The sequence below is a fragment of the Corvus kubaryi genome, unplaced genomic scaffold (assembly GCF_017639235.1).
Source record: "Corvus kubaryi isolate FWS band 111438036 unplaced genomic scaffold, C.kubaryi_AGA036_p1.0 37385, whole genome shotgun sequence".
In the NCBI taxonomy this organism is placed as follows: Eukaryota; Metazoa; Chordata; class Aves; order Passeriformes; family Corvidae; genus Corvus; species Corvus kubaryi.
This window is the reverse complement of record NW_024581127.1, coordinates 2,107,754-2,123,264: the sequence shown is the minus strand read 5'-3', so window position 1 is coordinate 2,123,264 and position 15,511 is coordinate 2,107,754. Positions and strand designations below refer to the sequence as shown.

The window sequence follows — 15,511 nt, the reverse complement described above, 5'->3', positions numbered from 1 at the left end:
AAAAACCCAAACCATCATCTCAAAGACAATAAGGGAGCACACAGGTAAAAATAAAAATAATGTGTCCAGAGAGACTGAGATAAATTCTCAGTAGAAGCAAAATGGAAATAATAAATGCACAAATTCTAATGTGAAGTAATTGCATGATAACTTAATTTAAAGAATACATTTGCTTGATGTATTCCTTAGAACGTACTCCTTTAAACTTTTTCTCTTTTTTGATTCATAATATAAAAGTGTAATATTGTTATAAAGGAGACAGAACTAGGCCAACCCATTTAAAATTCCTAGTAGTAACACAGGACAATCAATGCCAAAAATAAATACCCCCATCTGATTTGTCCTAAATCTTTAATCTCATTAGTTTTGCACACTGATAAAGGATAAAAGAAATCTGAAAGAGGATAAGTTTCCAAGCATGGTAAATTTTATTCAGCCTATTAGGTTACATAACAATAATGAAAAAACTGTTCAGAAAGGGTGAAACAACTTGTCATACTAAAGATTTTAGAAGTTGGTCTCATCACCTACCCCGTGCTGCAGAGTCATCAAGAGGAAAATTACCACACGTAGGAGGCACTGTGAGAAGCCTTTCTAAAAGCTCACTGACTGGAACATCTATATTTCCTACCTCTATTAACAACAGCATTTATAAACTCCAGCACTGTTTCCGAATCACTGTATGGGAATGGTACCAAACTTATTCTGAGAGCTGGCATAAGGAAAGGAGTCTTTGCAGTGTATTTTCTAACTAGCACGAGGAAGACAATGAATATTCCAGCATTCTGCACTCCTATCACATTGCTCAAAAGGCCAATATAATAAATTAAAAACCAAAGACAAAACAGTTACAGTTGAACAGCTGAACTCCACAGGCACTTCAATTGGTGTGAAGAAAGCTGCCAACTCCAGGCCTTGGAGAACACTAAGCTACAGCACTGCTGATTCAGCATACCTTTAACACAGCACAATTGCCAGAAGAGTAGCCAAATCCTTCTTAGAAATATCTAGACATTTTACATCTTAACATCCTTCTACTTGAGTTGATCTTCTTAAAATATACATGAATGCAAACTTTATGAGACAAGCAAAAAGAATATATTATACCAAAAAAGAAAAATTCCTTAGTTGTTCTAAGCAAAAGAGTGACAACTTCAATGTGACACATACACTGTTAAGTTCCAAAAATATACCAGCATGTAAGCAAATATCCTACTGAATATTAACCAATTTTATCATCTACCTCATGAAGAGATTATGACTAATCACAAAAAAATAAAGAAATAACACATTTCTATCTGAGATGAGGCCTACTACAGCCCACAAGCATGCAGTGAACTATACTGGAGGTGACAGCATCGAACGCACAGGGAACTGTCGACTTCAAACTGGCTTCCCATGGCTGCACAAACACACTGAGGCACAGCCTGACACTATAACACCAGTTCAGAACAAAAGAATTTATTTTCAGTTTAGCGATGCATCTGAATTCTTTTTGAGCATTTCTAGATTCTTGTAATTACTACTAAAAGTAGCAGATTCAAAACCAAAACCTGGGATACATCACTCCATGGGCATGCGCAGAGCGCAAAGGGAAAGTCAAAATATGCTGTAAACACTTAAAAATCCATCCATAGGCCCTAAAAATCACGAGGCATAAACATATTTTTCAAGCTTTTTGTAAGACAGAGTATTTTGCAAATGCTGTTTCTAAAAAATGTTTGATAGCACTTATCTATCAGCTTTCCTTTAGCTCTTGCAACTTTAAATCTTGGATAATTTGCATTCCCAAAACAATGCATTATTCAAAGTAAAATTCAATTAAACATACGTCTGCTATAAATTCAAGTACTGTCTGAAAATGTCCCATAAAAATATTTTTACACATTTTTTCTTTCAAGATGATGTTAGATTTTCATAGCCTCTTTTCCTTATTCAGAGTTTTTACAAAAGCAACCCTGAATAATTACAGTCACCCAGGTAAACTTCAACTTAAGCAAACATAACAAGCAATAGAAAGCATATAGATATTCAAGAACAGTAAGTCAAGTCTGAACATGAGATTTTTATTGGATCTATGCCCCAACAGAGTTAATAATGCATGTCTCTCTATTCAGGGTATTCAAAACATCTATGTGCATATGTATTGTATGTACTATATTTACCTACGTATTGTGTAGCTACTTTATCACCTAAAGCAATGTTTACTGCATTCCATTTTAATCTTTCCCTTCCCCTCCTAATTGTTCAGGAAAATGGACAAAATTTAAAACCAGCATGTGGAAGAAGATTTTGTCTCTTCTATGCTACCATAATATTAAAATATCATCAGGAGCACCAGCAAAATGGTAATTCCCATCCACATGAACTGCAGCACGGGTGTCAAGGAGGGAAATGCAACTACATGCCACGTTTAGTTGAAAAAGCAGCTATATGCCACGTTTAGTAATTGTACTTACAGGTTACATGGCCACTAATTGTGTCATTAAGAAACACTGTTCAAAGTTTAACCCAAACTTCCTAAGGAATTAGTATTGCCTGCTTCTGTACCATTGTGAATGGCACTTAGATTAAGCTACTGCTGCCAGAGATGCGCTGCCTGTACTTTTCTTTCAAATGCGCTGCTAAAAAGCACAGGTTCTAGGGTCTGGCCACTCACAAATAATAAACTCTTGACTAAAGCAATGCGACTTTTTCGCAACTGAGAAGGCAATCCATCCTCTGAACAACCAAGCAACAAGTTTCGCGAGTTACCTTCCCTCCAATACAGGGCCTATCTACTTTGCAGAGCACGTGATTTGATCCAAAAAGACACTAATTTCGAAAAACTTTCAGACCCAGGAGATCAGGTTTATTTCTCCAAGAGCGATAGCTCGGGTACGCGCCTCTCCCCCGGCCTGCAGCACCCGCGTCCCAGCCTCCCTCCTTCCCTCCATGGCAGCACCTCAGGGGCACCCCGCAAGGCTCCGACCCCTCAGGGAGCAGCTGCGGGGCGGGGATGCGGCACTCGGGGCTCGGCCCCTTTCCGGATCGCGGCGCCGTTGTCTGGCAACGGCCGCACAACAAGCGGCCCCGCCGGAGGGCCGGGGCCAGCCGAGCCAAGCCGAGCCGAGCCGAGCCCCGCCGCCCCCGCGGGGACCCCCAGACCCAGCGGTACGCCCCGGGTGCGCCCCCGCCCCGTCCCGCTCTGGAGCCCGTCCCGCTGCCCAGCGAACCCCCCCTCTCCCGCCGCCGCCTGCTCCGGGCTGTGAGCGATGCGGGCGATGGAACCGCCCGGCGGGGCTGCGAGGAGGGTCCCCGGGTGCCGCGCTGCCCCCGCCGCCCGCTCACCGGTACCGGCGGCCGCGGCTCCGTCCGCGCCCCGCGCGCTACCGCCGCCCCGGAACCCAGCGGGCGGCGCCGCGCAGCGCCCCCCGCTGCCCCGGAGGGCGGTGCGAGCCGGCCGCCACCTCCTCCCGGGCGGGGAAACGGAGCAGGCGGGGAGGCGGCGGCGGGCGGGCTTCCCAGCATCACGGAATGGGGCAGGTTGGAAAGGACCACAGTCGGTCACCTGGTCCAACCTCCCTGCTCAAGCAGGGTCACCCTGGAGCACATGGCACAGGATCGCATCCAGACGGCTCTTGAGACTCCACAACCTTTCTGGGCAATCTATTCCAGTGGTCGGTCACCTGCACAGTAAAGAAGTTCTTCCTCAATTTCCGGGGGAAATTCCTGTGCATCAGTTTTCTTGCCTCTTGTCCTATTGCTTGGCACCTCCGAGCAGAGCCTAGCTCCATCCTCTTGATGCCTCCCACTTTAGATACTTATAGACATTGATAAGGCCCCCTCTCAGTCGTCTCTTCTCGAGGCTGAACAGGCCCAGCTCTCTCAACCTTTCCTCATGAAAGAGATGCTCCAGTCCCTTAAACATCTTTGTAGCCCTCCGCTGGGCCCGCTGCAGAAGTTCCGTGTCTCTCTCGTACTGAGCAGCCCAGGACTGGTTACAGTAATTTAAAAAGTATAAGTAAATAAATAAATGGGCAAATAGTGAGAAAGGCCTCGGCCCGGCCGGGGTCGGGCTCCTGCGGTGCCGCTTCACGGCGCCATCGGGTCGAGCCCGGCCGCGTGCAGAGCCGAGCGCAGCCGCTGGGGGCGCAGCGCCGCCCGCCCCGGGCCTGCGCGGACCGTACCACCCTCCGTCCGTACCCCCTGCCCCGCGCTTGGTTCCGCCGGCGGCCCGGTGCGGCGGTGCGGGGCCGGGGCGGGGAGCGGGGGCCATGGCGGCGGCGGGGAGCGGCGCCTCCGGGAGCGGGATGGCGCAGAAGACGTGGGAGCTGGCGAATAACATGCAGGAGGCGCAGAGCATCGACGAGATCTACAAGTACGACCGCAAGCAGCAGCAGGAGATCCTGGCGGCCAAGCCCTGGACCAAGGAGTGAGTGGGAGAGGGGCGGCGGGCCGGGCGGGCGGGCAGTGAGGACCGGCCTGATCTGATGGCTCTGCCTTCCCTTCCGCGGCCTCTGCGATGTTGCAGCCACCATTACTTCAAGTACTGCAAGATCTCTGCCCTGGCGCTGCTGAAGATGGTGATGCACGCCAGGTCCGGCGGCAACCTGGAGGTGATGGGGCTCATGCTGGGCAAAGTGGACGGGGAGACCATGATCATCATGGACAGCTTCGCCCTGCCTGTGGAGGGCACCGAGACCCGCGTCAACGCGCAGGCCGCCGCCTACGAGTACATGGCTGCCTACATCGAGAACGCCAAGCAGGTAAGGAGAAGTGGCAGGGGGTATCTGACCGCCTCCGTGGAGGTCCTGTGCCTCTTGTGAGCTACAAAACATCTCGGGGGGTTGCAGGCTTCCCCCGTCCCTCTGGCGCCTGCCCGATTGTCCTGTCTCTACTCAAACATGACAGTAGAACTGTCAGCAGCAGGGAACGCAGGACCATGTAAACATCTTCACATACATATTTTCCTGACTTACAGTAGATCATCAAAGGTTGGACACGATGATCTTGGAGGTCTTTTCCGACCTTAATGATTCTATGAAAAGTAGTGCATTCTCCTTCCCTTTGTAAACTATTGTCATTGCTGAGGAAGTGTTTTTATGGCTGAGGCTGCTGGCTGTGTGAGGGAGTGTGTTTCTAAAATAACTGATACATCTTTGTAAAAACAATATGCAAAATTAAACATATGTGTGTATTGGACATACTTAGTATTTGTAGATCAGTATTATGACATTTATTCTTACCTTCTTCTGAGGTCTTTCTATATTGTATGCTGCTCTTTTCCATAAAATATAAAAGACATATTTGTGAAGAAAATGCTAATGAAGGAATCAGTAAGTTTCAGTGCAACTTAATTATTCATATTTACCATTTGGAAAATTAGATGGAGAGACTCACTTGTCTGTTTCTCATCTTTGTCACTTTCTATTCAGAGATCCATGTCATATTAAAGCTAACTATACAATAAAGTTCTCATATGCAGAAGGATAACAGAAATACAACTCTGCTCTGTGGCTGATGTGGAAATCATAACAGCACATCAGAGCACTTGCTGATGTGCTTCTTCCAATACAGGACAATCTTATACTACAAATAAGAGCTGAAATAACTTTAACTCTTCAAGCTCAAACAGTTTTGAGACCCTGTCGACCCTTTGATATTTAAACCAGCTAAAATTAAAAGCCCCTTACCTACTAAGTGGATGTAACAGGAGTATTTGGGTTATTTTGCAGAGTTGTACCTATATTCAAGGCCTTACATACAGCTGGAGATACAGAAATGGATGTGCATTAAGCCGAATCGTAACATCAGCAAAGAGTAAACATAATGCAGACACAGTTACGTTCTGGGACTTTTTTTTAATAATTCATCCATGTGAGAAAATTTAGAAATAATTCATTTAATCTAGTTTATCTGAAAACAATGTCATGATGCTAATTCTCTTATTGCAAAAAGTAGGTAACTTGAAGGGATGTCTTTGTCCATAGGTAACTTAAAGAGATGTCTTTGCCTAAAGATACAGTCATCATATCTTTCAATAAAGATATATTCATACAATCCCATTCTTAGGTAGAACTACTGAATTTCAAAATAGTAAGTATATAGCATAAAATTATAAACAGCTTGTCTTATGTTTAAAACAGTCCAGGTTTCTGTAGGAGTTCTTATGTGATAGGAAATAGTTTTTCCCCATAGTTCATACTGTTCAGTTTTGTCTGTAGTTGGTTTCACAATTTTGAAACTGAACTTGTGTGCAAATAAAATATCTCAGCTTTCCTGGTGCGCTGGAGGAGTTTTCATGCTGGCTGTTTCATATTTGATTTTGGCAAGCACTTGTTCCTGGAATAGCTCTTTTTATCATTAGGTTGCTTGTTAATATATCTCTCTATGTAAGTGCTTCATATATGCTGATGTTCCAGTTACTTGATTCTCCATGGACAGGATCTGGTCTTAATGTAGCCAAACGTGTTATTTGGCTTTGAAAAATAACACACATTCTTTCGTGTTTTGTTGGTCTCTCTCATGGGAGTTTTAAAGAAAATACAATTATTATTCACCAGTTAAAAAATAAAGTAGGCAGTCTGTGTGTTTTGTCTCATCGTAACCGGAGCAGCCAGTAAACGATTCCTTAGAGAGGATCACAAAAATTAGATAGATCCATTAGGTGTTTATTCTCTTGGGATTTTTTGGCTTTGCTCCTTTCTCTTCCAGTGTTTTTAGAGATAGCCAGGTGTATTATTTGGAAACGCCTATTTTGAGGTTTTATCTGATCACAAGTTGCCAAAAATTCATCTTTTGGCTTTTAAACCTGGCTTCAGGCAATAATTTCTGTCACTTCTGATGTTTGACAACATGCCTTTGAAGTTATTTTTTAAACCTATCACTAATCTAATAGTATATGCCTGTAAGATACGTTACCATACTAAATAATTCATTCTCTACTGATATTCCCTGCATTATATGAGATTATATATATACTTGAGTTATATTCCTAAGAAATTTCTCAGCCCTGCTGAGGAGCCCCAGCTCACCATCCAGCTTTGTGGAACCTCTTCTGTACTTCAGATGTCACTGAAGAAGGAGCTCCAGGCTCCTTGAAGGCCTTCGTTCTGTGGCAGCAGCGGTAGCAGAGAATGCCAGTACTCATTGCAGCGTTCGTAGGGAACAGTTTAGCACGAGTGGAAATTCCTGTTTATCCTGCCGCGCCTTGCAGTGTGCTGGAAGTGCCGCTGGAGGGTAGCCGGTGCTTTGGGAATGGTGCTAAACGCTAGGGCTGTTTCCCTTCCCTGCTCTTACTTAGGTCGGACGCCTGGAAAATGCCATCGGCTGGTACCACAGTCACCCAGGCTACGGCTGCTGGCTCTCGGGGATCGATGTCAGCACCCAGATGCTTAATCAGCAGTTTCAGGAACCCTTCGTAGCAGTGGTTGTAAGTACTGGCTGACGGGTGATAGCACTGCATAGCAAATCACATTGAACAGGGAATACTTCTTGGATTTCTGTCTGTTAGGATTCTGGTAGTGTGTACTTTGTATGAAGGAAGTGTTAGATCCACACCTTAAAAGGGTGCCACTCCTTTTGCTTTGCTGGCCACATACTGGCCAAACCAGTAGTGTTGCTTGCCTAGACCGTTTTCACTGCATTGTTTCATTTATGGTATAGTTCTTAAGAATAAGGGGGTTTTAAGTATTTTGGAAATAAGGAAAATCAGTTTGAAAAAATGATCCACTGAAGGCTATTGATATTCCCATCTTTTTAGAGAGTCTCATACCAACAGAAAAAGTACTGTTTATGACAAAACTAATACAATTTGCATGAATTACATTTCTGAGATAAAATTACTATAAACTTAATTTAAGCCTGTAATAATAAATAAAATGTAGGTAATGAGTATTACCTGTATTTCTACAGATTGATCCAACAAGAACAATATCTGCAGGAAAAGTAAATCTTGGAGCTTTTAGGACATATCCTAAGGTAAATAGTTAAAATTATCTAGTGTGTGATCACTGAACTGTCTTTAAATAACAATGGATTGGTTCTAAAGATTATTGCAGTGATTGTTTGAGTTTGGTCTGCTGTGCTGTACTGAATGTCATTGTTCATTCCAAAGGAAGATGTGCCCATACACTGGTTACTGCACGCCTTCGGATGTCGATTACATTTATAAAGGTTGACTTCTAAATTGGTTTTCATAAAGTTTTGGCAGTATTAAATCAATTACACTGTCCAGATTGTGGAGCTGTCCCAAAACTATGTAGCTCCATATAGCCATTTTTTAACAGATATAGTTGTAGGTTGCATTCATCAAAATAATTTTATGTTAGTTCTTCTCTCTTTATTTTTTATACCTAAAACCAAATGTTAGTAGCATGTTTAATATGTTGTAATTCACTTTTCATTTTAGAAAAGGAAGGTTCAAAACTACCTACTTAACTTTTTCAAATAAATATTATGAATCTTCACAAACTAATGTACAAAAAAGTTAATTAAACAGTATGGGTTCGGCTTAAAACTAGAAAATCACATCAGTATTGGAGATCTAGGTCTCCAAATGCATCCTCTTAAGCATATTTCTGGCTGTGCTATTTAATTTCAATCCAATAAAGCTCAGGTATATCTTTTAAATACCCAGTTATTAGTAACTCATCAAGAACTTCAGGCAGCCATACAGTAAAACAATTACCAAAATTAATTGTTTAATAAAAATCAATTTTTTTAATTAACAAAAATGTTTGTGAGAAGTCCAAGCATTAGGTTTGTGTTGACAAAAACATGAGAGAACAGTTTGTGATTCAGGAAAATATTCACTTCTGTGGGCAAAACCACTTCATAAATACTTTGAGAATTTTGAACAGGGAGAAGAATCCTGCACCTGAAAACCAAATCACATCTGGAAAATGCATGATAAAAGCATATTTTTAGGGGCTTCTCACAGTGTACTGTGGGCAGTTCTTGCTTAGTAGCTGTGAGTGGCACCAGCTTGGCTAAACAAGTAACTGAATGTTTTAGGTTTCCCTAAGGCATATCCATGGACGTTTCTTCCCTCTTCTCATGTCTCCTATCTTCACTCAAAATTTCAAAGAATAGGTAGAGAAATACCGTCTAAGAAGAAGCTTGCCCTTTCTTTGATCTAAGAAATTATCTAATCATAGCTTGTCACGTTACTCGTGAAAAGACTCAACTATGACCACTAGTTTCCTTTTCATAAATCTGTAAATGTAATGACTAGTACAGCTAGTAAAGCCAAATGTAAACCTGAGATTCCAGAAAATTCCTAATTTCAGGCTACCGGGGGAAATGTCATTTTCTATAGACAGAAATAAACTAGAATTTCATAAACTAGAAATTTTTTTGTGAAGTTTAGGCATCTTAAAAAGCCTCAGAATTCCTGTGTCATCTTTGCCATTTGTAACATTTTTAGGGCTATAAACCTCCAGATGAAGGTCCCTCTGAATACCAGACTATTCCACTCAATAAAATAGAAGACTTTGGTGTACATTGTAAACAGTAAGTAACATAAAAACTACTAACTTTATTATTTCTTGTATGTTTAGGTTAGTGATGCAGTATGGAAAAGTAAATTTCTTGTAGTGTTTCAAATCCTGAAGTTCACTGTTGCTTTAATACTCCTGCTTTTGTGCAAAAAGTGTTACTGTCATTTTTCAGGAGATGTTTTAGGGGAGAACTGCTGCAAAAATAAAGAGGAACCTGGTTAAAAGCTTTAGCAGTTGATTTCTGAACACCTTTAAGCAGTGATATCTTGTTAGGGCAGGAAGGAAAGGGTCAGATGTCGATTGGTCAGCAGGACTGGGGAGGCTGTAATCCCACTGCTCTTCTGAGTTAGGGGCAAGTGCTGTGCAACTCCTTTTCTTGCCTTACTGGGAGTGTTAATTTGTAACACCGCTAAAGCCTGGCTTTCAAAATCAGTGTGGTGGAAGGTAAGGTTGTTTGCCTGTTTGTAACATTTACTGCTAGGAAGCATTCCTAAAGGAATTAGAGGTGATGTATGCAAAACTACAATAATGTGTAAATTATTACAGTATTGAAGAACCCAAGCATGGAACAGGTTGTTATGAGAATAATTAGAAATGCCTTGCAGTCTCATTAAACAGAACACAGCAGTATGTGTAGGGATTATGTATTAAATCTATATATGAATTACTTATGGAAAATTGTACAGAGATTTGGAACTGGGAGTATCTTTAGGTGCTTTGAATTTTTGAAGATATTTGCCATTGATAAGGATTTTTTGAGTTGTATGTACTTTGGTTCTGACAGTCAAGCAAGACAGATGGAAACTTACTTTGTTTGCATGTTTGTTTTTAAAGGTATTATGCTTTAGAAGTCTCATACTTTAAATCATCTTTGGATCGTAAATTGCTTGAGCTTTTATGGAACAAGTACTGGGTGAACACTCTCAGTTCTTCTAGTTTGCTTACTGTAAGTACCACAGTTGTGTGCATTGATTCATTCATGAGTGCTGAAAGCCAGGCCCTCTGCTGTAAAATGCTTAATAGGACCCTGGGAGATACAGATCCCACATTAAGAATCTGTAAGATAAAACAAGAAAGGAAGGTTTTCTTAATCATAAATACGGAAATGTTCCTCATATCTGCTCTGTAAAAGTAGAAGGTGGGAATAACGTGCTTAATTTTACTGAGTTCTCTCCGTACACTTAGATTTTGTCTTAAATACTTTTTAACCTTGTATCTCTGTAGAGCACTGTAATGAATAATTCAGTTTAATAAGTAAATACTTTTTAAAAAGTAAATAAAACAAGCTTACAGCAGAAATACTGCAGGTAGACCTTCAGTGTAACAGCTGAGCATCAAAACCTTCCCTGTGCAGAAGGCAATTTTATTTTTTTTCTCTTGGTCAAAACCAACTGAATTTTACTCTTTCATAACTTAGGGCATGAGCTGAAAGTAATAAAAATTACCCAATTCAGGCTTTAGGGATTGAGCATTTGTCAGATGTTCAGTTTCTGTTCCCTTAACCACCTCTCATGTTCTATATCACTTCAGTTGCAGATTTAGATTAAAATATGCAGCACTACACTTTTAAAAACTTTTCTCAGATTTGGTTTATAGATTTGGTTTATTTTGTGTATAAACCCTTGAATTTATAGCTTAAATTCAATATGTTTGTTACCTTCTTTCTCCTAAGAATGCTGACTACACCACCGGCCAAGTCTTTGATTTGTCTGAAAAATTAGAACAGTCAGAAGCTCAGCTTGGAAGGGGCAGTTTCATGCTGGGTTTAGAGACTCATGACAAGAAATCAGAAGACAAACTTGCAAAAGCAACAAGAGACAGGTAAAATAACACATCCATGTGTTCTTCCCTGTAAAAAGTATTATTTGGTTTTAAACTTTTATCATGCCTGTAATTGGAACCTGACAAGATTAGAGATAAGAATTATTAGATTATAGATAGGAATGAGAGACTCCAGAAGTCATTAGTTATTTTAGTTATTTTTGAAAGTTAAAGAAAATCTTGCCTCTATTAAACCTACAATGATTTTTTTTTAGGTTTGGAATAAATTCAGCTCTAGTTTATTAAACAAAAAATTGCTGTACAATTCCATCAGTATCTAGCAAACAAAAAAAATGTTTTCTGTCATGCAAAATTGTAACTTTGCTAGAAGTAAGCACATTTTTGTGGTTAATCAGGTTAAAATGAACAGTAAATAAAATTATGGTATAGAACATGATTTTAAGAACTAGTGTTCACAGTCCAGTAAGTTTAGTTTATACTTGTCTAATACTTTAACTAACTTAAAAATTATGAACTCCTTTTTTTCATAGTTCTTAATTAATGTATCTTTTTTTTCAGAAATAAGAAGAGGTTGGGGTTTTGTTGTTTTTTGTTTTTAAGAAGTAGCTTACAGATATTCTGGCCTTTATATTTAGCCACCCTCCCTCACAGCAAACAGCTGGTATTATAAGTTAATAAACTTCTTACCACTAGATCTACAAAATTATTTCAAGGAAGTTGTAATATTTTCCCTCAGTTTTCCATATGTTTATTGGTGATCAGCTTTGTTAATTTTGAGCTTTGAAGTACACGAGTTGCTTCTTGGTAATACTCACGTCTCTTTCCCAATAGTCTTAAGAATAATATGTGTGCTTAGACTATACCATATTAGAGTCACCATTTTTCCAAGTAAAATCTTTTAACAGAGGGTAATAGTATCCAACAGGTCATAACAGCTGGGTTGTTCAAAGACATTGTATTTGGCAAATTTAAGACTTTGAAAACCAAGAAACACTGCACTGTATGTGCTGGTACAAACTCAGGTCCATCTGTGAAGAAGGCACCTGCATGCACCTTAGGAGTGTCCTGAGCAAGATGTAGTAATTCCATTTAATAAGGAACAATTCTGTAGAATCCCTTGGAACAGAGTGCAAAAACTGAACAAAATCTGGGATGTTTGCATTTGTATGTTTTCAGATTTTGAGGCTTTCTGTCCCTCTTCCCCATCACTTTATCTTGATAATAGAACAGTTTCCTGGTATTCTCTCCCCCTGACACACCTCCATGCTAGCATACTGTGCCGTAGTACAAAGTTGACTAAGAAACAGATTTTTGAGATACCGGAGGAGTGGTGACTTATGTAGGTAAAAAAAATCAAGAGACAAAAAGGAGCTCTTGTGTGAACAGAAATAACTACTTACATCTTGCTCACTGTGACTCAGTGAACACAGGCTTTGCCTTAATAAAGAGAGGAGTCTGCCTGTTTTGGACAGTCCTTTGTTCCCCAGTAAGCAGTGGGGGAATACCTGCAAATGTAATATGGTCATTGCTAAACAGAATCAGAGCTGCTCTTGTGCTGGTGTCTTCTGTGTGTTTGTTTCCTTCTTATGGAAAGTTAACAGCTTACAAGTTTTCTAACAAACATCATCGAGTTGGAGGCGGGTTGACTTTATAAAAATTAATACTCATTTAGCCTATTTCAATTGCAGAATACATTTGCAGTGGAGTTAATGCTGTTGCTAGGCCATAGCAGCCAGGTTAAGTGGTACCTCCCCGTTCCTGTAGGGCAACAGAATTGCAATGCTTTAAAGACATGAGAAGGATGGAGTTGCTGACAAGTTTGCATTGATTTTGATCTCTGTTTGGAGTCCCATAACACCGACCACATTTTATTTTCCCCTTACTCTCACATGCTTGTGGTTATTCTAAGAAATAACTCCTTCTCTGATCATCCTATTACAATATTTCTTGCAGCAGTTCTAGGTATTTTTCTTTTCTGTTTTTATTTAGTCTTCATCAATAGTTAGTTTATAAATTGTAAGGGATTGGAAGGGATTGTTTTTGTCATGAATTCTGCTTTCCTGTGCAACAAAAGCTCCCGTAGTTCCCAAAATGGACTGTAACACTTCTACACATGCATGTTTTTCTTCAATTAGTGATCTTGCCTAAGAGAAAAGACAATAGAAGATCTATGCAGACATATGACAATTAATTTAGTGTCAGCTAAATTACTTTGAAGAAATAAGGTTGCAAAGTTTACTAAACGATTGTTGGACATACCTGGTTTAGGAAAACAGTGCTGTAAAGCATTAGCATAAAGGTGCTTACACTGGGCTGTGTGATAACTTCTGTTACTGTCCATGCACATCTCTAAGCCATTTTCTGAGGGGACATACGCATTCACCAAATTGTGCTCCAAGTCAGCTTCCTTTCCCTAGGATTCCTTTATCGGTCTAGTAGTAATTTGTCCCTATTTTCCATGTCTTCAGTCCTGATTCATCTTTTGCATTTGTATATTCTGGTTTTATTTATTGGTTTGACACTACATTGCCCTAAGGCAGACACTGGGGAAAACTTGGATCAATAAGAATCCTCTCAGCTGTTCAGGGGTTTTGCACATTACATATTTTGACCAAATTCATGATTTATTCTATGAATTCTTCCTTTAATGTTCCCAGTAAAGTTTCTCAGGGGACCATGATTACTGTGCACTACAAAGGAGATAAGGTAGAGAACAGTGACAGCCTGCGGGTATTGATAACACTAGCTGATAGCTCCATTCCCATAAGGATTTTTTTATTATTATTTTTTGGTTCAGATGACCCCAGAGCCCACTTGCTATTGTCAATATAAGATGTCCTAAATGGCAAGACAAAGAAGTTTTCTGGAACTGGTCTTTGTGTGTATAGTCAGTTTGCTTTTTAAGTTACAAAAAGGTATTGGCAACAATGGCTAAACTGCTGCGTGTGACTGTTCCTTTCTGGACAGTTTTTAAGATTCATGGGGTTATGGGCACCCTGAACTTCCAAAACAGCTGGATATCTTCAAGGAAAATGACAGTTCAGTTCAGTTTTTGTCCAACATTGAATTTATGCTTGTTTTTCAGCTGCAAGACCACCATAGAAGCTATACATGGATTGATGTCTCAGGTTATTAAGGATAAACTTTTCAATCAAATTAATATAGCTTGAAGTGCATCACCAGTTGATATGGATCTCCAAAGCAGAAAATATCATAGTTTCTTTTGCTTGGACTTGTTCAATTTGGGAAATGAAGCTGAAGTGGAAAATTATTCATCTAATTTGTAGTACTTTTAATATTTCCCACCTGTCTGACCAGTTTTAAAGAACAAAATGTTCCAAAATGTAGTACAACTTTTTGTTCTTTATCATAAAACCAGTTTGCAGAATTGTTCCAAAGGAAAATAAATGTGACTTACTGGATTTTGCTCTTAGATATTTATCTCTATTATCCAACTGCAATAAAAGAATTTTGAAACTAAATGTGCATTTTGGGCCTTGATATTTTTGGCACACTTTTATCTTCTGTTACTCTTTTTCTTATTGTTCTGTAGAAAAGTTCTGTCTACTCAGATGAGATAGGTAACCTATGCAGTGTAAGAAGTTTGTTTCTCAGATTTTAATATATGTGCTTAATTTTAAGAATTGAAATCCCACTTGTTTCTCTTTTGTTACTAATTTTATTAGTTATTAAATCTAGTGGAGCCTTTCTTGATTTAGGTTTACTGGTCCAGCCAGAAATGGTTTCTTTTCACAGTAATGAAACATTTATGGATGGTACAACAGTATTTTGCTTACAGCTTCATACTCATGATGGACATTTTGTATTTCTACATAATCAACTATTGACCAGTTCTGCAGTGAAACTCATAATATGGTTATATACCATTATTTTTCTCCTACTCACCTTGTATTGCTTCTCATCGTCACTTGTTGCATACAAAAGAACAAAATGAAAAATTACCTTTGAAATACGCATTAGGCTAATTTCAGGCCACAGATAATAAATGCATTAATCATAATTTCTGGCTTACGACATGGTGCTGCTGCAGGGCTGATCTAAGTTTGTTTTGGAGGCTTTCATACTGCATTTTAATAATACAAGATGTTTGGATTTATTTTAAGTTTTCATTCTTAATCCTGAGTTTCCTGGGGGTTTTAGAATGTTTACTTTTAGGATAATTTATGCTTTATACAATATGCCATTATGCTTTATACCTTAAGTAACTGATACTCCTTTTCAGCCTT

The 15,511-nt window shown here is 39.9% G+C and overlaps 2 protein-coding genes across 9 annotated transcripts in view; one reads left to right on the top strand and one right to left on the bottom strand.

The window, feature by feature from the left end:
- Positions 1-3,715, bottom strand: part of CSPP1 (centrosome and spindle pole associated protein 1) — a 61,823-nt gene extending 58,108 nt beyond the window's left edge. For 7 of the 8 annotated variants that reach the window (XM_042035741.1, XM_042035745.1, XM_042035743.1 and 4 more), the window contains exon 1: positions 3,331-3,390. The gene's annotated coding sequence lies outside the window, so the exon portion shown is untranslated. Of the gene's footprint in view, positions 1-3,330; positions 3,391-3,668 lie in introns of those variants that run through there. The other variant, XM_042035749.1, reaches the window with a different exon arrangement.
- A 423-nt stretch (positions 3,716-4,138) lies between these two features.
- On the top strand, positions 4,139-14,746 carry COPS5 (COP9 signalosome subunit 5). The gene is made up of 8 exons (XM_042035750.1): positions 4,139-4,414; positions 4,514-4,748; positions 7,286-7,414; positions 7,897-7,962; positions 9,410-9,495; positions 10,317-10,428; positions 11,155-11,303; positions 14,350-14,746. The coding sequence occupies exons 1-8, from the start codon at positions 4,257-4,259 to the stop codon at positions 14,432-14,434; spliced, it is 1,020 nt and encodes a 339-aa protein (XP_041891684.1). The 5' UTR covers positions 4,139-4,256; the 3' UTR covers positions 14,435-14,746.
- Positions 14,747-15,511: the final 765 nt, after the last annotated feature.

Excerpts from the sequence above, each read along its gene's own strand:
- COPS5 (XM_042035750.1), top strand. The coding sequence starts at position 4,257 with ATGGCGGCGGCGGGGAGCGGCGCCTCCGGGAGCGGGATGGCGCAGAAG. Across the intron at positions 4,415-4,513 it reads GCCAAGCCCTGGACCAAGGA|CCACCATTACTTCAAGTACT; the intron begins GTGAGTGGGAGA and ends GCGATGTTGCAG. Across the intron at positions 4,749-7,285 it reads ACATCGAGAACGCCAAGCAG|GTCGGACGCCTGGAAAATGC; the intron begins GTAAGGAGAAGT and ends GCTCTTACTTAG.